Below are 25,663 nucleotides of genomic sequence, written 5' to 3' on the forward strand. Positions count from 1 at the left end.
ATGTCGTTCTTCATCAGGAACTCGAAAGGGAACGCTTCAGTTACACAACAACGCTCCAAAGACAGAAAAGTAAGTAGCCACGACTGTCATCCTGGGAAAACAGTTCTCCGGCTTTCAGCCTGTGCTAACTATAAGCATTTTGGAAGGATTTCTGCTCGTCCTCAAGTTCCGGCATGTAAACCGGGTACTTCGTTATTTCAGAAGCGGAAAGGAACGCAGCCAGCTAACAGAAACGATGCCAAGAAAGCGGCCGGTGATCGAGGCGCCAAGGCCAATTCAAAAGCGTCCGAAGAAATCCTGTCCAGCGAGTCGGATATTGAGTGAGTTACGACGGCAATGCTGCCCGTTTTCCCTATTTTTTTAATCTTCTCGACCATCTGTGTCTAGAGATAAGCTTGCAGTCTGCAGAGAAATGGCCTCTCTTTTGACTGAATGGAGAGTAGCCCCTTTGAAGGGGCAGGGGGGATCGGTGGCCGAGTGTTGCATGGGGCGAAAGCTCGCGCTGCAGAACACAGGGATTCTGGGCTCAATTCCCACCCCTGCCCGTTTCGACCGAGATGAGCATCGTACGACCTGCAGGTGTGTATCACTATACTGCGTGATGCATTTGTAAGACCCCATGCTAGCAGCGGTCGTACTGCACTGGCTAAATTGCTCATCTACAGCTGAGACACCAGACGCCCATTGGGACTGACTTAAGTTCACGCTGTCTAAAAGTACACGCAACATAATTTTTTTTCCGGAAGAAGCACCCATCCTCAAGCATCTGGGTTTGGCAATGAATTTCGTTGATTGTATATTTACAGAGACCGTGTTGTTCCCGGAACCCACTTTTCCGACGACGATGAGGAGCTGGAGACTGAGCAAGAAAAAAAGCTAAGGCTCGCGAAGAAGTACCTTGCTGAAATAGAGAAACAAGGTATACCCCGTTCATCTACTGTGGCAACCTGCCATCTGCATGAAGGTAGAAAGCATTGCAATGTTTTTGTTTGTTTGTTTGTTTCAGAGAGGAGAGGCTCGAAGTCGAAGAACTCGACCGGTCGGTTCTCTCTCATCGCTTACGTAACGAGCTGGTAAGAGGATTACTATGACATATTTCTTTAATGAACCCATTACTGAGGCATCACATTTTCTTTTTTTTTATTTCTAGCTCGAGCAGAGTGGTCAACTGCAGAAGAAAGTTGCTGACAAGGTGACTAAACATATGCATTTTCATAAAATATTTATACCTTTCATATTACACCCTTTTCAAAAAGGTACTCTCTCCAGTAGCTGCTGCATCAGTTATTCAAAACCGTCATATTTTGGGTGTGCATTTTGAGCATGCAGTCGACACGAGTACTGCGTCAGCGCTCGGCATGAACTCGGATTCGATTGCACGCTTCATGCAGGAAGCAATGCCCAAGGGTTGTATGCATGAATGAATGCTAATAGCTGTACCCTTCATAACGGGCGGTAGCTTGCGTCACCTAGCCTAGAAACCAAAAGTATTTTTTCTCCCCTTGCACTTCTAATCCACTCTGCTTCTTTTCTGCTTTTCTGTAACTATCACCAGGTAGTGTGGGTTATTGATAGGATTACCTTGAGGGGATTGGGCAAGGACCTAAAAGCATTACCTCTGCCTTCCTCCCCAGTGAGGGAGTCGCCAATTTTCTTCTAGTCAAACCTAGCCGGCACTACCCGAACACCGTGCCCACTGGGTGACAAGATTGAAACTTTGAGCCAGAGCTACACCGGAGGAAATGCCAATTTCACTTTCTTCTGTCCCGCTTGTCCCCAGCTGTGCCAGTTAGTTTTACTTCATTCAGTTTTCCCTGGATAGTTCCCACCAATCTTCTACCTACTCTTTGTTACTGTAAACCTTTTCTCCTTCATTCTCCCATCCTCGCCAGCAAAACCCAGTGCCCCCGCCACATCCGTTACCCTTTCAGGGAGGGCAGCGCGAGCCCCGTCCACTTCAAAACCAAATATCCTAGTGTCTCACTCTCATTATGGCACATACATATGTCTATCTTCTGAACTTTAGCCCTATACAGTAGAGAACTTCCACATGAATTATCAAACTCCTTTTCCTTTTTCATGACCTGTTTCTGTGACCTATACACTTTTAAAGCCGATTTTTCTTGCATTCTTTCCTCCCACATTTTCCTTTCTGCCTCTTTTACTCCCCTTTTCACTAAACTAGTCTGCTCAGCCCCATCACTGGCGTGCAGCTTTTTGTCAGCTTGCAGGTTCGGTTTGGGTTCAATTTGTCCATTTTATGTGCATACTTTTGATGCTCATACTTTCGATGTACCTCTCCGAAAAATGCTCCTAGGCCGCCGCCATGTTGTTCATGATAACGCAGCTTGTGCAACTATCACGCCCTCGTCAGCTAGAAATCTTCTGCCTCTTTCTTGGACTGTGGAAACCTGCTCAGCACGAGGTTTTGCTATCAAAGTTTTCCGACCTCTTGAAAGTTTCCACTTTATTTTTCTTATGCATGCTGCACATCCTTTTTATGTTACCTTCCCCTGTGAGAAGTGGGGCTGGTAAGTGCCTGCCATTCAAGCGTTTCTGCTTGACATTTACGGGAAACGAAGGAGGAGATGGATGTCGAACGGCCCTCGGCGTGATTTTGTGAATAATGACAATTTTTCTCTTCCCTTCAAGAGATAATCTGTGTAGAGTCCTTCTCAGCCACTGTCAAAAATAGTTGTTCGGGTCTTGATTGGGCCAGTCGTGTCTGCTCCTTTGCATTGGTGCTGGTGCGAAAAAACGGAGCTCGCCCCAAAATGCAGGGGTGGAACGGCTGCGCCATTTTGCGCCAGATGCATCTGTCTGCGCCGTCCTGCGCCATGTTGCAGAAACTGTGCGACAGCCAATACCTCGCACCATTATGCAGCAAATCGCAAAACGTGCGCCAAAACAAATAGGATTTTGTCTTGGTTTCGGTTTTTATCGACTCGATTGGCAACAATGAGCGCGTTTAGCTTGGTTGTCCTTGCAATCCTTCATTCTTTTTATTCTCCCTGTGTATCCTGAGTCGGAAGCGGATGAAAAACCTCGGGGGTCGGATTCCAAGTGGTACACCGCCTGCGAATAGATTGTTATTCTTTAACCATAAGCGGTTAAGCAAGTCGGCCAAGGTGAGGTCGAATCGTTAATCGTCGGATTGCCTGAGGCTCTGCGGCCCAGGATCCGGACGTCAGCCAGTTGAAGACAAATGAGCAAAAGATTCCTTTTAGTACTTCATTGTTAGAAGTTAGAACCGCATTCCCGCAAGATAAATCGTGATTTGATAGAACTGAAACGCGGTTCGATCCGAAACCTTGCCAGCCAGTAGCTCTCTGGCGAGCGGTAGATCTGCTCGGCGTACTTCAACCTTGCTCCTGCTTATCGCTTCGAATACAATAACTCCTTTAATCATAGTGTGCTGCTTCGATATTGAGTTGCTCAATAGGATAAACTCCAAATTTGTTGCCCTGTTCCTCCGCGCAACTGCACGTCCGTTGCTTACGCACGTTACGTGGTTCGCACATATAATTACTATGCCAAGCATGTGTGGGTTGCGCGATAAGCAGCGCTGGTGTCCTATTTGAGCAGCTGAAAGCCACTCAGAAAATGTCCAGGACACCATGGTACTTTCGTTTTGGTTCTCATTAAGGCTCACAAATTTTCAAGTTTTCGCATCTGTTACACTGTTATCCCATCTACCTGAGGTCCCTAACCACTCATGTTCATCTGTGCTGCTAAGCACAATTGAAATTGCTCCTGTGCTTGTCTAAGACACAAGCTGAAGTGCAATGAAAACTGATCTGGGCTGCTCCTAGCCCGCTCCAGAATGAAGTTTTAGCTGCTCCCAACCTGCTCCAAAACAGCTGTTTCAGCTGCTCCCTTGGCTGCTCCCAAGTACATTTCATGAGTACCACCCCTGAAAAAGTGGTTATTTCAGATTCTGTCCGATCGGCAAGACGTGACTGTCGTCGGCACAGTAGTGCTACATGTGTTATTTGAGATATTTCTCAAATAAATCCTTTTCGGATAACAGTGTGCCATGTGTGGTATGTACAGTTGTATGTTCTAGTCCTGTCCATCGGTAACAGATTATTTGTGTGCGTGAAATATGTGTGCCTTTCAGCTATCTTCTGTTGTAAATTATTTTCGACCGCTAAGTGCTTTGTCATTTGACACGCAGCTGAGCGGGTGGTGCAAAACTTCTCGTAAAATATAGCAAACATTCCAGTCGCATTTATTTCGTTGCGTGCATACCCGACGAAAATTTTTTTACAATCGACTTCTTCCAAAATTTGAAATGCCATGTAGTGCACACTGGGAACTAGTAAGTCACTCAGTTTCAGTTTCGATTGAACAGCTTCAGTTCATGCTATCACGCCGGGATTGAATGCGCAGCTTGAATTTTGATTATCTGACTTCCCACGAATGTACAGTACTCTCATTCTTAAGCAATATAGAAGGAAGACCAGGGCACTTTTCTTGATTTCTGGCATGCAGGACATTGTGCGTGCACATGCTAACGTAGTAAGACGTGGCTTACCATAGAATACCGCGCATCCACCCATACCACCCTAAGTGCCCATACCCAAATTTATAAGGTCTGAGAAAATATGCACAGTACATTGATATGTAAAATTGATGACCGGACAAGTGCCCATCCCCCATTTTTTCGCGATTAACTCTAAATTTTGAGTGGGCGCTTGCCCGGTATTTTACGGTGGTCACCTCACCTCATGATTTTATCTGTGAGCTTAATTTTAATAACCCTGTCTAGTAGCAATGAACCACAATTCATATTCGGTCACTTTGAGCCCTACACATGTTTTGTTTGCCAAATGTCCGCTTCTTGTTGTTTCTTTGGGTGAAAAACAAGCCACATCCCCACAGGGCACCCACAGTTGAGCCTAATGCATGAATGAACTTTTAAGGGAATGCAATTAATTTGCCCTCACTACTGATCAAAAGTTACTATGAAGTCTTCCTTGTGGCATCATATATCTCCCACTCAAGTTCTATGTTAACTGGAGATTAAGTTTTCCCAAACGCTGAAATTGACTACAATGGAAGCCCTAACAAGTGTCCCCTGCTCCTAGCTAACCCTTTTTGGAAGAGCCTTTACTGGCATCCAAGGTGTGTGTCTTAATGGTGGGTCTGAAATTATCTTGGCACACTCAGACTGTCCTGGATACTTAGTACACAGCTGATTGTAGGCAGCGAGTCATACTTAGTCCAGTATACTCTGTCCTCAGGTGACCGTCAGTGGCGAGTCATACTTTGTCCAGCGTGCTTAGTCCACAGACGACCGTCGGTGGCAAGTCATACTTATTCCACAGGCAAACGTTGGTGGCGAGTTACATTCAGTTAAACATACTTAGTCCATAGACAACCATTGGTGGTGGATCATACTTAGTCCAGCATGCTTACTCAGTGGACGACAGTTGGCGGCAAGTCATACATAGTCCAGCACACTTAGTCTGCAAGTGAGCACCGGTGGCAAGTCATACTTAGTCTTGCTTTTTTGGTCTGCAGGTGACTATCAGCACTTGCAGCTATAGTCGGGGACAGGTCAAGAACGAAGTGGAAGTTCCTCCCACCTCTTTCCACTTTAGTAGAGCGAACGCAGGAGAGGAGGTGACCTCCTCTCCATCGTTCGCTCTGCTGAAGTGGAAAGGGGTGGGGGGAGCTTCCACTTCATTCTTGACCTGTCACCGACTATAGTTTCCAAATGACGAAGACTAGCTCCCTATGTAGGCTCCCAACATCACGGGGGGGGGGGGGGGGGCATCATGACGTACCAAGGGATAGTGCGGCGGACATATGACGTCGCAACTTCAAACACTAGTCAGTAGAGGGCGTAAAGAACGCGATAAACCTCCTTCTTTGGTGATTATTTCAGTTAGCACAGAAGGTATCTTACGATGCAAGAGCACTAAGAATTCAACGGCCCTCATGCACCCACGAAAAGAAAGAGTGGAGCCCGTGAAGAACTTCTTAAATCCTCGTGATGTGCTCCACTCCTGAATAAATTTAAGCTTGTGTATATCATTCTGATAAACCCAGAGAACACAAGAGTGTTGTGTGTGCATCGGCATCCAAGCATAGCAAATCATAACGCATGCATAATACATGCACAACAGAGTCTGCTCTCCGGGGTTCGTCAGAATGATCAAGAAGTTTTTTTTTTTTTTTTTTTTTTTTTTTTTTTTTTTTTTATGAGGACAATCGGAATACTATTTGCATACTTACTACAGTTCCTTTCTGCTCACTGCTAGGTTGAGGGCGTGTATGACAGCGACATCAAGATTTTGAGGGGCCACAAGTTGTCAGTGACCTGCGTGACCATTTCCCACGACGAAAAGCACATCTTTAGTGGCTCCAAGGACTGCTCCATCATCAAGTGTAAGTACTGCAGATTTTTTAATTGGACATGGAGCTTGTAGTCTAGCTAAAGGCCCCTATGGGATGTCACTTTTAAGACCATTCACACTCATAAATATTGCAGAAACTACCGACTTCGCAGAGCCAGTGGATGCTGGATCCCATATCTAAAGTGTGAAAGTGTACGTTAATAAAATAAACTTGGAAACATTGTGACCCGAATCGTGCCTTGGCCGCACTGTATGATCTGAAAAGCTAGCTATCGTCCTCTCGTGACGTGAGTCGCAGTTGTGGACAACAGACCATCTTGGAAATATGCAGTGCCCCTGCTATCTTTGTGGCACATTACATCATTCCTATGCATGGTGTGGCATGTTTAGGGATACCCATGAAAAGGAGCAGTTCATGTTGGTCTTGTGGGGTTTTTTGGAAAGGTCTGTTGGCCACGTTGCTTCCTCTCAAGCGATCCAGTGCCCTGTATAAAGAGAGTGTTCTGCCACTGTCTGAAAGTTGTTCTACATTAAATTTTGTTTCTTCCTACCCTGTGGTTTTCCCAGTGCAACAGCAGGAATAGCTGCACCACCATGGTGTCGAGTAGTCGCGTCCTTCTTAATAATGCGTGGCGCATGTTTGGGTTACGGGCAGGGTGCACCAGGACGGGAGCCAAACTTCACCAGGTGCCCGGTGCCAAGAAAGCTGCCACATCGGATCAGGAGATACCGTTGGCACATACCGGTCATGTGCTGGCACTGGCAGTTTCCTCGGATGGCTCTTTCCTGGTGAGTGCTTGGAGCTCAAGTGCAGTGCGGTGATATTTGTCAAGGCTAGAAAGTGCGCAAAATGAAGAACGGTTCGTCGATGAGAAGCCCCTCGAAGCCGAGAGGGTTGAGAAGGGAACGCGATTTTTAACCAACTCGCAACTTGCTTGGGAGCTTAAGGTGCAATTGGCATTCTTTTGTTTTTGCTGGTCCAAACTATGCTTGATTGTTTAGCACACATTGTTTAATTATCTCATTTTATTTTGATGCTAGTGTTAATTTGTTTTAGAAGTAGATCTCCTTTGTAGCAAACAAAAAATGACATGGAATTTAAATACACTTATAGTATTGGTGGTAGTTTACTCAAGCGGTCAATCCGAGCTAGACGGACAGCAGTTTGTGGCATCTGTTGCTCTCCCTCTCGGAAAGGGTAACAAAAAACATTTCTCAGTATTGTGGTTACTCATAAGGTCAAGACCCGTAGCAATGTTTCGCTTGACAAGCTGTGAACGTTCCAGGCTATCCGTGTCGTTCTTTTGGACTCCTCTGCTGATGCCGGTATCCGTTGCAGGCATCAGGCTGCCAGAACAAGGTGGTCTTCATCTGGGACCCAGCAACCATGAACCGCCTTCATACCTTCCAAGGCCACAGAGGTTCCGTCACGGTAAGGGGACATTTTGTTTTCATTCTTTCTCGAGTATGACATTAAATGACGTTGTAAGGGCAGAAGCATGCATGTTTTTTTACCTTTTAGATTGTATGCTTTACTTCTCGTAAGTACATGCCAGCAGCATACTCATTCAAGTATTCACTCCCTTCTTTTTATGTTGTGAGGAGGGGGGCAGCAGGACTTTGCATCTATATTCAATTTCAGCTTAATTGTTTGTTTGTAGGTGTTGTGGGTGTCGAGCCACGCATTGAAAAAAAGCTTTATTCGACGATCATCCTTTTTATTCACAATAAACGGTGCTTGGGGGCTTCACATTTAGAAAGATGAAGCCACCTACAATGTTCAACAAGGAACAAATGATTCATACAGTTGAACCTCGATTTAACGAAGTTACCGGGACCCGCTAATTACTTCGTTAAGTCGGGAACTTTGTAAAATCGAGGAAGGGAGACCTCGCGCATAGGCTGTACGGGGAATGCAAATTTTTTCGTTAAATTGGGGATATTTGTAAAATTGGGTTTCGTTAAATCGGGGTTCAACTGTATGTTGAAATTGGAGTGCTTTGTGTTGTGCCTTGCTGGAGCTTATAAAGGCCCGTTCACACTCTTGCGACCTCTTAAACCTAGGTTCCTTAAAGCTTCTTAAACCAGAGAACACACTGGCGCCATCTATTGGGAAGCAGTGTAAACTCGGCGGTCCGGCATATTTTTTTTATTTCTCGCGCATTATCCTTTCTTTCTTGGCTCGAAAAACTTTTGTCAATGTTATAAACGAGCCTTTCTATGGGTATTACGCACATTTGACCTCGGAAATCCCGCAAAACCTTCGCTCTTGTGAAATGCAGTTCCAGGGTCACCGCATAGATGGCACCACAATACCAGTGTGTTCCCTCATTCTAAAAACATTTAAGAAGTTTTAAGAGATCCTCGTCTCTCTCAGTCGTACTCGGTCGCAAGAGTGTGAACGGGCCTTAAGCAACAAGGTTGAAGCAGCAAGAATGAGGCCTATGCTTTGAGCCTGCCTGATGTGAATGTGCTCTCATGTAGTAGAAGCATTGTTGAAGTAAGCATTTCTTAAGGCCCGTTCACACACTTGCGACCTCTTACAACCGGGTGCCTTGGAGCTTCTTAATATCTCCTACAATGAGAGGACACACTGGTGCCATCTATTGGGTAGCAGTGTAAACTTGGTGGTCTGGCATGTTTTCTATTTCTCTCGCGCATTATCCTTTCTTTCTTGGCTCGAAAAACTTTTGCCAACATTATAAGCAAGCGTTTCTTATGGGTATTACGCACGTTCGACCTCAGAAATCCCGCAAAACCTTCGCTCTTGTGAAATGCAGTTCCAGGGTCACCACAAAGATGGTGCCAGCATGCCAGTCTGTTCTCTCATACTAAGAAACTTTAAGAGGTTTCAACAGGTCTCGTCTCTCTCGGTTGTACTCGGTTGCAAGAGTGTGGACAGGCCTTTACACCTCAAGACGAGCACCAAGAACATGAAAACATATAAGCAGGAGGCACCACAGTATGGTATAAGGAGTTTTAATTCTTGCTAATCTAAAAAAATTTATCAAAACTTAATTTTTTTTAAAAATAAAACTTAACTTTGATGTAGCACTTTATGTTGTCCTATCTCTGACCATTCTCATGTTCTTCACACTTATAGTTTTGTAGCTGTATACTATTAGAAACTAGCCATTTTATTGCTCTCATTGTTCCAGCTGCTAAGATGAACCATAGTTAATTGTGCTAGTTATTAAGTTCATGCAAATGATAAAAGATGACAGTCTGTATCTCTTTACACTCATTGCAGGGACTGGCGTTTCGTCTGGGATCCCACCAGCTGTTCAGCTGCTCAACTGACCGTTCGGTGAAGATCTGGAACTTGGATGAGATGGCCTACGTCGAGACCCTGTGAGATTCATTCTTTAATTCCCCAGAAGGCTCTTCCTTTGTTAGCAAGGCTGATGCTCCATTAAGAAGCTTGCGACAGGAATCTCGATAGTCTTTTAGAAGAAATGTATGCTCTCTATTCTTGTCATGGTACTAGGCAAGCATTTTAGAGCGCAGCTCTTCGGTGCCCGTTCCTGGCTTGAGTGGCGTCGCCGTTGGCGTAACTGCGCATTGCATGCAACCCAGCATTGCATGTGCCTTGCATGCAACTCGCGCATTGCATGCGAGGTGCATGCAATGCCCGTGCAAAGAGTGCATGCAACGTGTTGCATGCAAGTGGCGTAACCGTGCTTTGTTTGCAACCCGAGCGTTGCATGCAATTCGTGTGTTTCATGCAATTATCACATTGCATGCAAAGCTTGCATGCAACGCGTTTCATGCAAGCGACGTAACCGCACGTTGCATTATAGGTAGTTCCCATAATGCAGTGATGGAAGTGCTGCGCCAATTGCGCCAAGGACGCAATCCTGCTACACGTAGCGCCAAATTGTCATTTTACCGAAGAATTGAGCCATGTCTGCGCCGAGATGAGATGTAGCAATAAAAAACAAAAATTGTAGTCTTATCAGAGCGCGTGGCGGTACCGCGGTATTTTCCACGCCTCAACTGTTACGAAAACCGAAACTGCGAGGACGCATTATCATCATCATCATCATCATTATTGGAAGGAACAACATTAGCAACATCTGAGACCAAAGCCGCAGAGGCTAAGCGAAGAACCATCCCACTGAGCAGCCTACTAAAAAATAAAAAAAAAAGAGGCCAAGCATGTGGATGTTTTCAATGTTGACCCGCCCTGATCCCGTGCGCTAGCTACCAGCGAAATCAAAGCTAGCGCGAGCTCAATGCTCTGTGCATTCCTGACTCGCGCGTGGGCTCGTGCAGTGCGGGTACCGTTACGGGCTCCATGCGCGCGCTTGTAGCTTCGGCTGCGCTCGCACTGAAACTGAAAGAAAGTATAGTTTAGTTGCACCAAACTCTGGATGTAGTGCTGGTAAAGCCTCACCGTCCTTTTCGGAGCACGAAGCACTGCGCGACTCGTGCAACTGCGGTGTCTGCTCCGCGGGTGTCGCTTCTCTGCAGCGCGTCGGTGCATGCCAAGGAGCCCACTCAACGGGTTAACTCGCCGTGATCCGATCGTGACTTCACCAGCACATCGAAAATGAATCGGAATTTTTGAAGCGAATATCAGATATCGCAATATTTGAAGTTGCTGTCCGAAAGACAACTCTAATCTGAACTAAAAGATTCCACAACAGTGAAGGTCGTTAGGTGCTGCTACAGATACCTTAAAAGAAGTGCAGGCTGATAAAACTAAATATTCTGTACCATCAGAACTCAGTGTGACATATTTAATTGTATTTTTTTATCTGACGAGCAGATAAACTTTACTTAAAAAATGTTTTTTTTGTGTGTTTACTTTGTTGAATTTTATATATCCTGTCTTAAAAAGGTGACAGGCGCTGTGTTCCAATGATAGAGATGGGTTTTATATAGCAACGCAACATTATTTCATTTTTAAGTATTATGCTAACATATGCCGGACCCTGCTCCAAAAGGGCCACTACCTGCTCCAAGACAACATTTTGCCTGCTACAAGGCCTGCTCCAAAAGGTCAAATGGCACTTCCATCACTGCATAATGACATCACGAGGGTTACCCTCGTAAGGGTTATGAGGGTTACTCTCACGAGGGTTACCATCGCAAGGATCACGAGGGTCACGAGCGTTACCCTCACGAAGGTTGCGAGGGTTAGTTACCCTCAAAAGGGTTACCCTCATGAGGATCACGAGGGTTACTCTCACGAGGGTTACCCTCACCAGGGTTATGAGAGTTACCCTCACGTAACCCCCCCCCCCCCCCTGAGGTCACGTGGCCTCAGGGAATCACCTATCCCCTCAGTACCCTTCCATCCTCCTTTTCAAGAGCTGCGCTCTAGTCCGGCTTTACGGGGAGTTGTAGACAGCTTTCACTTTTTTTGGTCTACACCCCCAACCCCCCCAGGTTTGGACATCAGGACGCGGTGACGGGTATCGACAGCTACACTCGAGAGCGAGCCGTCACTTCTGGGGGTCGTGACAACACGCTGCGCATCTGGAAGGTCGTCGAAGAGTCACAGTTGGTGTATCAGAGCCACAGGTGTGTATATTTGCTCTTTCTCGCGTGATTTGAAACGTGGTGGCACAAGTGTGCAAATAGCCCCCAATCACTTCCGGCTCTGAACTAGACGACGGGTTCCGCAGTATTTGCAAAGTCAAGTATACACGCTATCTTCTGGAAATGGCCACTTATAGCACTGTCAGACTTAATTTGTTCTTATTATGAAAGAATGAGGAGTAAAAAATAGGAAATGTATGTGAACCGGAAGTGTGCCAGGGCTACCCAGTAGGTGGCACCACTGAGTTTGCTGCCAAACAAAAAAGGAGCGAAGACTGCTTGCGAGATGTTTCTGTTGTTGCATGATGGCTAGAATGTGTCTTCAAGTGGTGCGTCTTGCATACTATAGGGCAGTTCCACGCGTATTTTTCTGGCTCATCACTTTGCTAGGATCTGTGCTAGTAACCCTTTGCCAACACGCAAGGGAAATGTATTTCAGCTTGCTCAAGCTCTTTTGCATTGTGATTAATTGCATCAGCTGGAGAGGTCAGCGACGTAAAGTAATGTTGGCTGCTACTATATTCTTTTACGAACCAACTTTTATTCGGAGCTGAGGCGAGCTGGCACTCGAGCAGTCAGCTCGTCTGCCAGCAGATAGGCCCCAGATGACGCCGGCACGATTCGAAACACAAGAAATTGAAGTTAATAGGGGTTTGTGTGACCCCAAATACGTCCCCTATCGTGCTCCTTGAGTTCTGCCGTCGACGGGGCCACTTACCATACTTCCGCATTACATGAAAACAAATAAGGCAAATGGTGGAAAAAGTTTCCCAGTATTTTTGGACCTGTGTATCGTTAGTGAAATTGCCCTAATACTGCTGGTCAGTCATGGAAGCGATAGCATTCTTGACCAGAAACTCTGGTCGTGATTGTCTGCCGAAATCTTTGTCAACTGGCCAGCTGGCAGGCGGGTGGTAGAGAAGACCTGTAGTCCTCACCTCTTTTCTGCTGCCAAACCTGTCGGTTGTTCTAGAAAGCAGCGTCCGCCAGTGTTGCAACAATCTGGAATGTTACCGCGTTAAATGTGATAGAATAGAAAATGGGCATTGTAAGCACATCAGTCGGTTGCAGACGGTGTCTTTTGCACGTGTTTTGTGCCTGGTTTTGGAGATACTACTTTTAAAAAAAATTGGGTTGTGTGTGTGTTTATACAGCCTAGAACTTGGTCTGCCTCACAGGGGCGACGAGTCTCCCAGCTGTAGATGAGAAATTTAGCCAGTGCGGTACCAGCCGCTAGCCTGGGGTCTTTAACGTGCATCACGCAGTAGTGATACACGACCGCACGCCGGTACGATGCTCATCCAGATCGAAACGGGCAGGGGTGGGGCTCGAACCCAGGATCCCTGGGTTCTGCAGCGCGAGCTTTCGCTCCACGTGCTCCGAGCTGGTGTGCGCTAGACCACTCGGCCACCGATCCCCCCATACTACTTTTAGAGCGCAGCTCTTAGGGGTCCGTTTCTGGCTTGAGCGGCGTCGCCGTCGCCGTTGGCGTAACCGCGCGGTGCATCATGGGAAATGTCCCATAATGCACCGCGCGAGCCCCCCACCGGGGTCACGTGACTTCGTGGGGGGGCATGTGACCCCCCCGAGGTCACGTGACTCCCCTGAGGTCACGTGACCCCCCGAGGTCACGTGACCCCCGCCGATGTCGCGTGACCCCCCGATGACGTCATCGACACTGATGACGTCACCGGCATCCACATCGTCATCATCACTGATGACGTCATCATCAGTGATGATGACGATGCGGATGCCGGTGACGTCATCAGTGACGATGACGATGTGGATGCCGGTGACGTCATCAGTGATGATGACGATGTGGATGCCGGTGACGTCATCAGTGATGATGACATCATCAGTGACGATGACGATGTGGATGCCGGTGACGTTATCAGTGATGATGACGTCATCAGTGATGATGATGATGACGATGCGGATGCCGGTGACGTCATCAGGGATGATGACGATGACGATGTGGATGCCGGTGACGTCATCAGTGATGATGACGATGTGGATGCCGGTGACGTCATCAGTGATGATGACGATGACGATGTGGATGCTGGTGACGTTACCGACATCCGCATCGTCATCGTCATCATCACTGATGACGTCATCAGTGACGTCACTGATGTCGTCACCGGCATCCGCATCGTCATCGTCATCATCACTGATGACGTCGTCAGCGACGTCACTGATGACGTCACCGACATTCGCATCGTCATCGTCATCATCACTGGTGAAGTCATCAGTGACATCACTAATGACGTCATCGGTACCCGCATCGTCATCGTCACTGATGACATCATCAGTGACGTCAGTGATGACATCATCGGCATTGGGGGTCACGTGACCCCCAAGGTCACGTGACCCCCCCCCCTGGTTAGTCTAACCCCCCCCCCCAGCGCCCTTCCCTCCTCCTCCTCAGGAGCTGCGCTCTAATTCGGCGTTACAGGGAGTTGTAAGCGGTTTTCACTTTTTCTTTTTATAATTTGTGGAGCTATCCTTGTTGCCATGGTAATGAACAAAAATTGATAGGAGGCATGTCTGTTCTCATTGTGGCCTTGCTGGTGCTCGTTCCTTTGAAAACTGCAGTGCAGTGATTCTATGCTGCAGCATTAACCACACGGTATGCCAGTAAAAGAAAACTTATCTTGCTGGCATATGTCGAGCAGAAGTTGAGGTTTTGAAGTTTACCCAAAAGGCATCTTTTAAAGCTCCTCAAGAATAAACTGGTTGTTGCTTTGGATTTATTTCAGCTGCTCTGTGGACTGTGTGAGCATGATCAACGAGCAACACTTCATTTCTGGTGCTGACGATGGGTGAGTGTCTCCCTCCACCTCTAGGACATTTTTCTAAGCCTGATCATGCAGTCATCTTCAAATCTTTTATGCTACTATTAGGGAATGTTAGGATTGCATTCAACCATATGTTGAGCATGCCTTTAATACGAAACTTTCGTAGGTACTGTATTGTACCATATTTTCCGGACTATAGTAGTTTCCGGACTATAGGGTGCATGGGTGCAGGCAAGCTAATGAATATTAACCATGTTGAATTAACTTGAGTCTGAATAACAAGAGAAACATGAGACCGTAGAAAATAGACAGGACGACGTCTAAATTTTTAAACATTGCCCAGCCTATTTTTATTTTTTACAGCAGTGCTGTTAAGGGCTAGGTTCCCCAGGATTGTGTCCGTGTATGTCGACACAAGCCTACCTGAACAGCTACCGCCATCTATAAGCGAGGGCGGGAAGCACACAACCAGTATGGTTTCCGCCGTCGCTCGGAGATGGCGGCAACCTTTCCAGCTATATAATAGAAGAACGGATAGTTGGGCATGTTGGTGGGAATTCATCGTAGGAAAACAGCGCGAAAAACAGATGACGACAAAGAAGAAGCACACAGTGTATCGAGTACAGCTCCGCTGGTCTTCCTTCTTCACGAGAGTGGAAAGGCTGTTTGCACACTTTGCTACAGGCGGTTAGAACTTAGAAGTGTGAATACCACATGGAAACCATTGACGACGCTGCCACAGACTACGACCCCAACTCTGATAAGGTGCCTCCCGACTGATACCAACACCCAAAATGGCAAGCGGCGCAAATGATAACTAGTCGTGATGTCAGAGGTCCAGTTCGATCTTTGTTTTCTGCAGTGGGGGAGGGGCGGCGAAAGCAGTTGGCAGTTGTGACAGACAGACAATGTGAGCGCTGTCGGTTCGGCGCGCTCGTCCCCCTCAGAATAAGAGTGAGCCCGTCCTCGATTGCCTCGCGGTGGAGTCGGAGAAGCTTGTGGCAGAAGGCGTGATAGATTCAAAAATCCCTACTCGCGTCCTTTCTGTCGTGTTGTGTTCCTTTGACGTTTAATGTTTCTCTCCTTCCCCAGTCTGACATTAATTCAAACGCGTTTATAAGTTAAAAGTTTATGAGGCGCAGACTGTCTACAAGTGCGGGCTGTAGGAGGATTAGTGTTTTCTAGATTGTTAATTATTATGAGACGTGACAGATTTCGAGAATTATAGAATCTGCTAGTGATAGTTTGCGTACGACACAAGCTTTTTTGTGGGCTAGTAAAGGAGGCATTTGTTAAGGCGTGCTGCGTACGAGCATTGTTTACGTCCCAACAGGGTGCCAGGTGCACACTGCTCCCGGTGCAAATTATCCAAGGAAAATGCTTTTTTTTTTTATCAGAATTAATTTTTGTTGATCATACACTGTGCGGACTACATTCTGTAAAATATGCTACAACTTTGACTTCTTTTCGATGGCTATACCGTGCCCGGCGTATTTCGTTTCAGGTCCCTGTGCCTGTGGACGGCAATGAAGAAGAAGCCGACCTGCACTGTTCACCAGGCCCACGGTGCTCGCGACGGGTCTCCGTTGTGGCTCACTGCTCTGGCTGCACTCCGCTGCACCGACCTAGTTGCCTCGGGTATGCGCATTGCCCGTAGCACTCTACAGACGTCCGGGTGCTCCTGCATTTGAATGCGGGTTTCTCTATGCGTGCATATAAGGACTCCGGCGTAAATGCAATGGAACCTCATAGATACCTTCTTGGCGCACCACGGTAAAGAAGCGTGTAATCTGGGAAAACATAATGGCTGGTAACGCTTTTGGGGGTCTAGATGTGACAGAAAGCAACTATTGCACAACAGTGAACTGCCTCTATTCAAATATAAGCGTGCAAGTGTGTTTCTTTTTTTCTGCCAATGCATTTTATGGTTGGGGATCAACTAATATCTGCAACCAAAAAATGTCAACTTAAAAGAGTGCCAAAAATATTCAAAGCACATCGAGCCGGCCGAGATGTCTTCTGCTCCTAGCACGCTGGTGCGAAGCGGTGAAGCGTGATTTCAGTCTCCCATTGAGGGTATCAAAGGTCCATTTTTATGTTGTCGGAGCAAAAGCACAAAGATGCTGTAAGTAATTTAGAGGTACTATAGTCGGTTACAAGTCAAGAAGGTAGGAGAAGCTCCTCCCACAAGCGTGATGCGCCCGTTTAAAATCTTTCCGCAGTCGAAAGAAGAGTTCACTGCAAGTGCTCCTTGTTCCGCTTCAATGGATAGATAATAGCTGCAGAGTGATGCCAACTTATCTCCGATCCCACTTTTTAAGAAAGCGACCTTTGTATTCATCGGAGGGGGAACCGAGCCCCTGAAAGCAGCCTTTCCTGGAAGTTGTATTTGTTTCCATCGGAGGAGGAAAACTCTAATCTCCCTCTCGTGGCTTCCACAATGCTAAGTCAAAGTTGAAAGATAAAGCAAATATGTACAGGAAGGCAAGACCCTCCTCGCGCGTTGGCCGCGACGTCACGGAAACGATGGGACGCTATTGGATGCGGAGGCGGCGGAGGGTTATATGATTCCCTTTGAGGAGCATTTGCTGCTACCTTCTCGACCTGTAACTTACTATAGCAGGGGTTTTCAAACTGGGTTTCGGGGTACACAAAGGTTCTTCGAGCTGGTCTCATGGGTTCCGCAAACACCCAAATTGCAACCCCCCATGCCACAAGCTGCGCGGAGGACCATGCAAAGCACCTTCATCTCACTTTGTGCTGACATTGCGATTGATATGGTGGGGATATGTGGGAAGCAACACAAGCAAAATTGCCTACAATTGTGCATCTGTTGCTTCTCGGTCAACAAATATGGAGGGGGGAAGAAGAGAGAGAGAGGGGGGGGGGGGGGGGGGGGGAGGGGAGGAAGGAGGAGGAGGGTGTTCAGCGGCAGTTTTTGAGGCTTCCTGGGGTTCCGTGAGGCCAAAAAGTTGAGAACCCCTGTACTATAGTATACTGCCTATCAAAGTTTATAGATGGACAGTACTACCCGTTGAGACAAATAAGTCAAACCCATGTAAATTTCAAAAATCAGTTTCACATGATGTGGCACTAATTCAATCTGTATATGTGGCTAAGTGGTGCATCTGATTTGTGAAGATATGGTTTAAAAATTGGGTAAGAAGGAAGGAAATTTTTGCTTTGCTCTTGTTGACTTGTTTTTCTAATTTATTGCCTTAATGGCATTTTTTCTAATTTATTGCCTTAATGATGTTTTTCTAATTTATTTCCTTAATGCATTAGCATTAGTACCTACATGACAGTGAAAAGCTGATGTCTGTCTGCAGACAAAACAGTGGAAAGAAAAGCGTGCCACATAGAGAGCAGGAGAGTAGTGAAGAACAGAGGCGAAAGGGAGCCAGCGTCATGGGGTGGAAGCCAATGAGTTTGCGGGAAACCGGTGAACTGCAAAAGCAGCGTCCGGCAGCGGATGCCATTGCTAAGCATGCAAGGCGAGCGAATTAGACGGAGGAGTGGAAGTAGTACCTAGCTCTACTGTCCGAAATGCGGCGCAAGAAGCGGCCAGCCGACGCAGGTCTGTGTGCGACAGAGGTTGGAGAAAAGTGGGCTCGGCGAGCCTGCTTCGCTGGAAAAAGTTTTAGGGAGGTTCATCAGTGGATTTGTAAGGAATGCGTCATCATGACACATGAGAAACACCACACATGTCCCCCTTTGGGAAATGCTAACACTGACCCCATAACGAAGCCAAAAAGAGGCAGCAAAAATTAGATAAGCAATACAGAAAGCCAAAACAGAAAAGTGAAGGGGTCAACGTCAGCATTTCCCAAAGGGAGACATGTGTAGCGTTTTCCAAGGGTCATGCTAATCCATTTCCTAAGAATCCACCAATAAATCTTCCTTTATTTGTTTTGTTTTTTTTTCACTTTGAGATTAAGAAAGCTGAAGCAATGTGGTGAATTGGGTCGGTTGGTATTGAGACGACATGATGACAAAACGCCGCACAAAGGACAGGACGACAGGAGAACTCGTAGGACACACGAGCTTGTGCATTCTATGTGTTTTTCTCCTGTTCTGTCCTTTGTGTGCTGTTTTTTCATCATGTTGAAAAGGCTAAACTCCATATCACACCTTAGGAAAACTTGTTTTTGTTTGTAACTTTTGAGTGAGACAAGTTTCTCCAATATTTTGACAAATCAGATGCCCCATCTAGCCGCAGACACTATACTCCGTGTCACTAGCTGCGTGCAGTACAGGCGAAGGCAACGCCAGGCGGGGGAAGAAAAGGCAAGCACTAGGAAGGTTGGGAAGGAGGAGAGAAACCTCCTCTCTAACGTTCCTAGTGCTCTCCCTTTCTCCCCTCGCCCTCCATTGCCCTCCTCTCCCGTCCCACCTTCCCAGTGCTCACCCTTTCTCTCTTCGCATGGCATTGCCCTTGCCTGCATTGCAAACAACTAGTGACACGGAGCATAGAAGGTGGGGGGGGGAGCATTTGTGTGATAGCTCGGTGTACCTGACTAAGTATTCCTCTTCTTTTTTTCTTTTTTTTTCAGGATCTTCCAATGGAGAAGTGAAGTTGTGGAGTTGCGGTGATGACTGCAAGAGGCTGACTGAAGTCATCTCGATTCCTCTGGTACGAAAACCAATGGCGCAACTGCCTCACTACTGCAGCATCATTTTTTTTCTCTTGTCAACTTTAGAAAAGATTTTGTCTTTTCTGTTTTGCATAATCACCTCTTATGTGAGGGTTCTGATCCAGGTATATTTTGCTTATGCTAGTATATGGTGACTGAGGTGCTGCAAAATCTTTGTGCATGCTCATGACTGGCCATGTCTCTTAAAGACTGACGTGCAAAATATTTGTCAACCAGGGTGAAAATCCTCCTTGCCACCCTTCCCATTTCCCCTCTCCCACTCTTAACTTGATGGGGGATCCTTTTTTTGTTGCTGCATCTTGGGACCGGATATGCCGGGAGCTTATTCTGTCTCATCCAACCCCAAGATCCGGCAAGAAAAGGAGTCCCCCCCCCCCCCCCCCCTGCCATCAAGATAGCGGTGGGAGATGGGAAATCGGGAAGATTTTCATTGGTTGAAAAATATTTTGCAAGTTGGCCTTTAAATTCGAAGGGATCATGAAATTATTTGTTTTCCACTTTGGCTTTTGACTGTTTTCCACTAGTGCTCAGTGCTTCATGGTGTACTCAATTCACATTCGTAAGGCATGCCGCAGTCATCAGCTTTCGTTCACAAGTGCTGGTTTCTACAAAAGGAGGAGAAATGGTTCTATGAGTGTGGGACCATCTTTGTGCTTCACTCTCACGAGAGTGCATGCAAATGGGATGCTTAACAAGACCATGTGCTCACCCCAGTCGCTTTAACAATGCTTTGTGCTATGTGTGAGACTAAGTACAGCACCTATTTTCCCCTATTATGCCCCTTATTGAAGCAAAAGAAAGGATTATCTTTTGGGGATCATACTTTGCTTTGTAGGGCTAGTCATAGGTTGGAATATGATGGGGCCAACCTTGAGTTTATTTAAACGGGAAAACGACAAAAACAAAAATGGTGTAGTCAACATCTACTTCAATTGCTGCTTCGGTCCCTTATGCAAGCAGGCTCACTCGAGACAAAGGTCCCAGTGATGTCCTAAGAAAATGATAACACAATGCAGACAAGGGTCATCCAGTCTTCTGCTGCCAACTTTTAATTTCACAGTTCCTTTAAAAAAGCACAGCAAACTTCTTTCGACAAAACGTCAGGCTTTAAGGCGTGTTTACACCGGTGATACAAAGCAGTCGTGCGATACGACTAGATAGCATCACAAAAAAAAATTGGACATTCACACTGCCGTGCACAATGAGCAAGTCCAACGCCTTTGTTGGCGCGTCGCCTCTCGAAAACTCCCGCTCCAAACACCGTTGATTGGCTCAGCTGCTCTGCGACTAGATCGCATCGCAAAAGGTCGGGTCAGGTAGCGACTGCTCAAATCGTGTTGCTTTTTTTCCGCGATGGTCGCTTTTGTGATGAAAGGTATCGCGCAGCTAGATTGCATCGCCGGTGTGAACGCGCCTTGAAAGACTATGCATCTCGCGAAAAAGTGGGGCCATGACGATACTAGTTTTACTACTTGCTTCATCGTGATCTTTTGTCTCCGACTAAATTTTAAGATGATTATGTTTGTCCAACAGGAGGGCTTTGTGAACGAGCTTGTGTTCAGCAACTCTGGACAACTGCTGGTTGCGGCGGTTGGTCAGGAGCACAGGCTGGGACGCTGGTGGAACCTGAGGAAAGCCAAGAACTGTGTCGCCATCCTACCTCTCAAGATTTCTGACCGATCAGTAGCAGCCCTGGCAGATGCCTCTGCTAAGCCTGTCCTCAAAGGAAAAGTGCGATGAGATACTGGTTCAAAATATAAATAAAAAAACTTTTTTGTAAGATGTTTTTTTATATATATATTATATTTTAATTTCTGGTGGGGAAGTCTCGCCCATTCTGTGTTCTGCATTTCACACTCTTTGAACTAAAAATTACTTCCATGACCATCCATTGATCTGGCTCGAAGTCCACTGAGCTATTCTGTTTGGCTCTTGTTTCATGAATTGTTTACATTCAAGCCAAGTCTATCGGGATTCTTGAGCTGTTGCAATTTACCAGGCGACCCTATTGGAGAGCCAGCCTAGCCTCGTTAAACTGGTGTTTGACAGTGAGAGGCACTAAAAACAATGTACTCCTTTGACTGCTTCGGATTAAGTTGCATCATGGCTGCCTTTTTTTTTTATTTTGGGTGTCGTGAATTCGGATTGAGCCTACTTGTATCCGGGTAACCACCCGTCCCGCGACTCTCGGGAATGTCCTGCATTGAGGGCTCGTGTCCTGCGTCCTGCGAGAAATTCCTGAATCGTCCAAATGTCCTGCATTTCACACTGTCGGAAAATTCACTCCGCAACTCGTGGTGCTGCCGAACAACGGGACACGGGGAGGCACGGAGGTTGTTGGAAACCGCATGAATCGCAATGGTACACCATTTTCTGTACAAGCATTGCGGGAAGCGACCATCGTTCATGAAGGAGAAATGACGTGCATGCGCCGTTGTAACTCTGCCCTTGGTGGCATAATATTGTAAGAGTTGCAAAAGTTTAAATTATTTTCAAATCGCTGTGTCAATGCAAAAGGGTAGCTGTCGAATTTTTTTTTTAGTGGAGACACCCATACAAGGCAAGAAGCCTGCAACTCAAATCGGTCTATTAAGAACATAAGCCCGAAGATTTACGGTTGCTTATTTCCATTTGATGCATTGATTTCTGCTGCCGTCAATCTTTATGTTTTCAACTTCGACATATTTAATAACATATTTAGCATAAAAAAATATATCGCTGGGAGTAAACATTATTTAAACTTAATTGCTGCTATACAATTTGTAGGTGTGAAAACAGCGCAGGATATTAAATGTGTTAATAGAGCGTCGGTTCGTGGTGTGCGTTAATAAATTTCCTCTCCCTCCCCCCGTCCCGCGTGTTCCGCATTTTGCTAGCAGGAAGGTGGTCACCCTGACTTGTATGTTTTAGATTATTTTCTTGTGACGGCATGAGGGCGACAACAATGCTAGTCACCTGTTGGCATGATCTGGAAAGGCACTTAAATTGTTGGAAAGATAATGTGCAAAAACGGGGAAGAAATGTCCAGGACGTCTGCGCAGCCTGGTTAGTTTTTATTGTTGAAGTATAACAGGATAAATGAGTATTCCTGGATATTTCGACGCTTCCTTTGTTCTTAGAGTCAGCGGTCGCGGGCAAAGAGTTGCTCTTGAAGGTACACTTGCTGTAGGAGTGCTTGGAAAAAAAAACTATGTTTACTAGGCTAGGACAGAAGTATTGAGGATTGGAACATATAAAACAAAATATGAGGAAATGGATATGCGGTGTGCCGTATGCTAAGGGGAAGACTAGACAATGGAGCATGTGAAGTTGAGGCACACAGTGCTTGCTCCCACTTGCTCCCACCCTCCCCGAGGGGGCGATGAATTTAGCCGGAGCGCTGGAGTTTGCAGATGAGAATGGAAGAATGAATGTTGAGTGCATTTTAATAACGAAGTTTAGTTTAGAAGAGTGGTGCAAATTAGGGAGAATTGAATGACGTAAAACTAACACAGCTGGGGACAGGCGAGGCAGGAAAATTAGGACTCCTTGCGTGGCTCCGGCCCAAAGTCTCAACTAGGGCATGCAAATATCTGTCAAACCGGTTATGCGGTTAACCCTTTCCCGCCTGACGGGACACATGTGTCCCAAAAGTATGTGATTTTTTATTATCTCCTGCATGCTCCATATCCCGGCAAAAACCTGTCGGGATACTGGTGGCATTGGCTGCATTTCCAAATCGCACCGTTTTGGCGCTGCGATCACAGTGGCTGCGGCCGCACGGATGGGCCGCACGGTGACTGCTTTTTTGGGGGGACCGAGGGCCCTGGGGGCACTGAAGTAATTGAAAACCCAACGAAGTCAGGAGGGGCACCCAGGGTTAAAAAGAGGAGAAAACGTAAGAACAGGTATAAAAAACAGCACAGTGAGACATTGGATATATTAACATGCAGGGTGGTAGAAATAGGTTAAAATGGGAAGAGGTAGAGGAGCAACTAAAGAAAGGAGGATTTAATGGGTTGTGAAAATATTCAAATAGTTGTTTCAAATTATCCAATATTCACTATTTGCTTCAAAATTAATTGCAATATTCACATTTTTCGAATTGTTGATTGGTGTGCCGCAAAGAAGCAACATCCGTGGAAGAGGGTGCCATGGGTGTTGTTTCTCCGCAGTGCACCCGTGCTCGGTAAGAAGCGCGCTCAACGGGGCTAACCTGCCACGATCAACACTTGGAAAGTACAAATATTGCCATCGCATACTTGGGAGGAAAGCCCACGTTCAAAGTGGGATAATGCATGCAATCACCTGGTGTATTTGACATCAACTTTTTGAATGTTAATGTTTATACCATTTATACCAAAGTAAAAAAAAAAAAAATTTTGGCTATTATTTAAGAGTGTGGGGAATGTGGCCACAGTTTAAGAATGTGGGCACTGAACTTTCTGAGGCCACAGTCCATAAATATTGTTAGATAAAAATCATTTTAGCTTAGAAATGGACAAGTGGAAGCTCGGGAACAACGTTCACTAGTTCAGCTGCTTTTTATTTAAGCATGGTGCCTAGCGAAAGGTTTGGAGAAACTATTTGATATTCGATTAGAAAATATACGGCCAAAACCACTATTCGCTCCAAACTCAAAATCCACTTCATATTTGCACATGCCTAGGATAGATAAACTCTAGTTGTCTAACTGGCTCGTCTGCTTCATTGTGCAATGCTATTACTGGACTACAGTGTTGCTTAATTAGATAATTGGAATCGCCAGGCCACTTGTGGGGAGGATTGATGTTGTAAGCATTCTGTTTCGGCACTCTCAAGCACCTTGTCGCAAAGTGCAAAGGATCAACCAGTACATAATCATTCGCTTTATAATTATTGTTTTCCAGTAAAAGTATGGTGTAAAACATTCACTTCAAGTGTGCTCTCGTAGATTTGATTATTCTAGGGACGAAGACCAGTTGTTTTTATGTTCCTTTGCAACAACCATAAACTTGGCATCTGGATTTTAATTGATCTAGCTGGTGATGCTATTTTTTGTTTCTTCTAATTACACAGGTGTTTGTCTTTTTTTTAAGGGAAAATGTATTACTGTTGCATTGTGAGCCCGAGTTTGCAATAACAGGATGGTACCGGCGATCAGTTACATTTTTTTGCATATTTGGCACATTTACTGCAGCACCGGTGCTAAGCAGGTACACAAAATTAAATAATGAAAAAGCATTTCAAGCAACTAGTCGGGGCTCTTGGGAATTGCATTATCAAGGAAAGAGTAGACCTTTAAATGGACAAAAAGGGGTCTGAACATAGACAGTACAGATGTACAAAGTGTCTCTTAAAAAAAAAAAAAAGGAATTTGTTTTTTGTTGCAAAAAATTAACTGTATGTACCACCAATTGCTGTTGGTGCCCAAAAGTGGCGCTAGCAGTCCGGACCAGATGTCAAAGTGTCGGTGATTTGGTTCAAACGTCATAAAACAATTTTGGTAAATTTGCAATGGAAAAATGGCAGCCGACGATGCCCACGAACACGTGAAGCTGAATGGCATGGGCCACCAAGAACGGGTCTCATTTTTCCATTTAAATTTTCAGAAAATCACTCGGGAATGAGACAATGGTTAGTTCTGACCCATTTGGGTGGAACCTGAGCTCTTAACGTAACATAGGTAGTTTTGGTAAAGAAAACACCATCAAATTATTTTGGGTGCGCAGTGTGGATTCATAGTCAATCACTCAAAGGGCTGCTTGCATGCCGTCCATTTAAGAAATCGCACAACCCTCTCGCAGCTCTTGACCACGTTGTCGATCACCAAGAGATCCGGGACCGACGCCAAGCAGGGAGGCTGCTGAGGTTAAATCCCGTCGTCTGGAGGGCCGTCTGCTTCGACCATTCTGCCGACGTCTCCTCGCACCGAAGAGCCATAGACATGAAGCGACGATAGAAGCAGATTGCAAGCCTTTCATCAACAACAGAAGTCGGTGTGGAAGCGGCAGCCTTCCGGCGATGGGGAAAAAGCCGTGTTTTGTCGGGCATCACTGCGCAGCTTCTCGCACTTGCGAGACAAATGACGGCTGTGCCGCGAAACCCAGAATTTGGAAGCGGCCGGCTTGATGTTGCTGCAGCAGTCGTTCCCTCAAGCTCAATCGCAAGATTGCTTGTTTTTTTAAACTGTGCAGAACTTGTTTCTTTGTAGTGTTATGCGCTTTGCAATAAATATTTATTGAGCTCTTATCATTCTAGTTACATCCTAATTTTACTGCGGCTACGACTTTGGCATCGAGGGGGCAGACTCACTTGATCGAATGACGTTTTAGCGAACGCC

General features: G+C 46.1%; 1 protein-coding gene across 1 annotated transcript; it reads left to right on the forward strand.

The window, feature by feature from the left end:
* Window positions 1–25,572, forward strand: LOC8053153 (U3 small nucleolar RNA-interacting protein 2). Its single transcript, XM_042291240.1, has 14 exons — window positions 1–69; window positions 202–320; window positions 1,007–1,073; window positions 1,151–1,192; window positions 6,270–6,396; window positions 7,021–7,154; window positions 7,705–7,797; window positions 9,616–9,716; window positions 11,760–11,894; window positions 14,669–14,731; window positions 16,212–16,345; window positions 19,261–19,340; window positions 20,896–21,093; window positions 25,128–25,572. The coding sequence occupies exons 1-14, from the start codon at window positions 1–3 to the stop codon at window positions 25,188–25,190; spliced, it is 1,425 nt and encodes a 474-aa protein (XP_042147174.1). The 3' UTR covers window positions 25,191–25,572.
* The last annotated feature ends 91 nt before the right edge of the window (window positions 25,573–25,663 follow it).

The sequence above is a fragment of the Ixodes scapularis genome, unplaced genomic scaffold (genome assembly GCF_016920785.2).
Source record: "Ixodes scapularis isolate PalLabHiFi unplaced genomic scaffold, ASM1692078v2 PGA_scaffold2__306_contigs__length_199485367, whole genome shotgun sequence".
In the NCBI taxonomy this organism is placed as follows: domain Eukaryota; kingdom Metazoa; phylum Arthropoda; class Arachnida; order Ixodida; family Ixodidae; genus Ixodes; species Ixodes scapularis.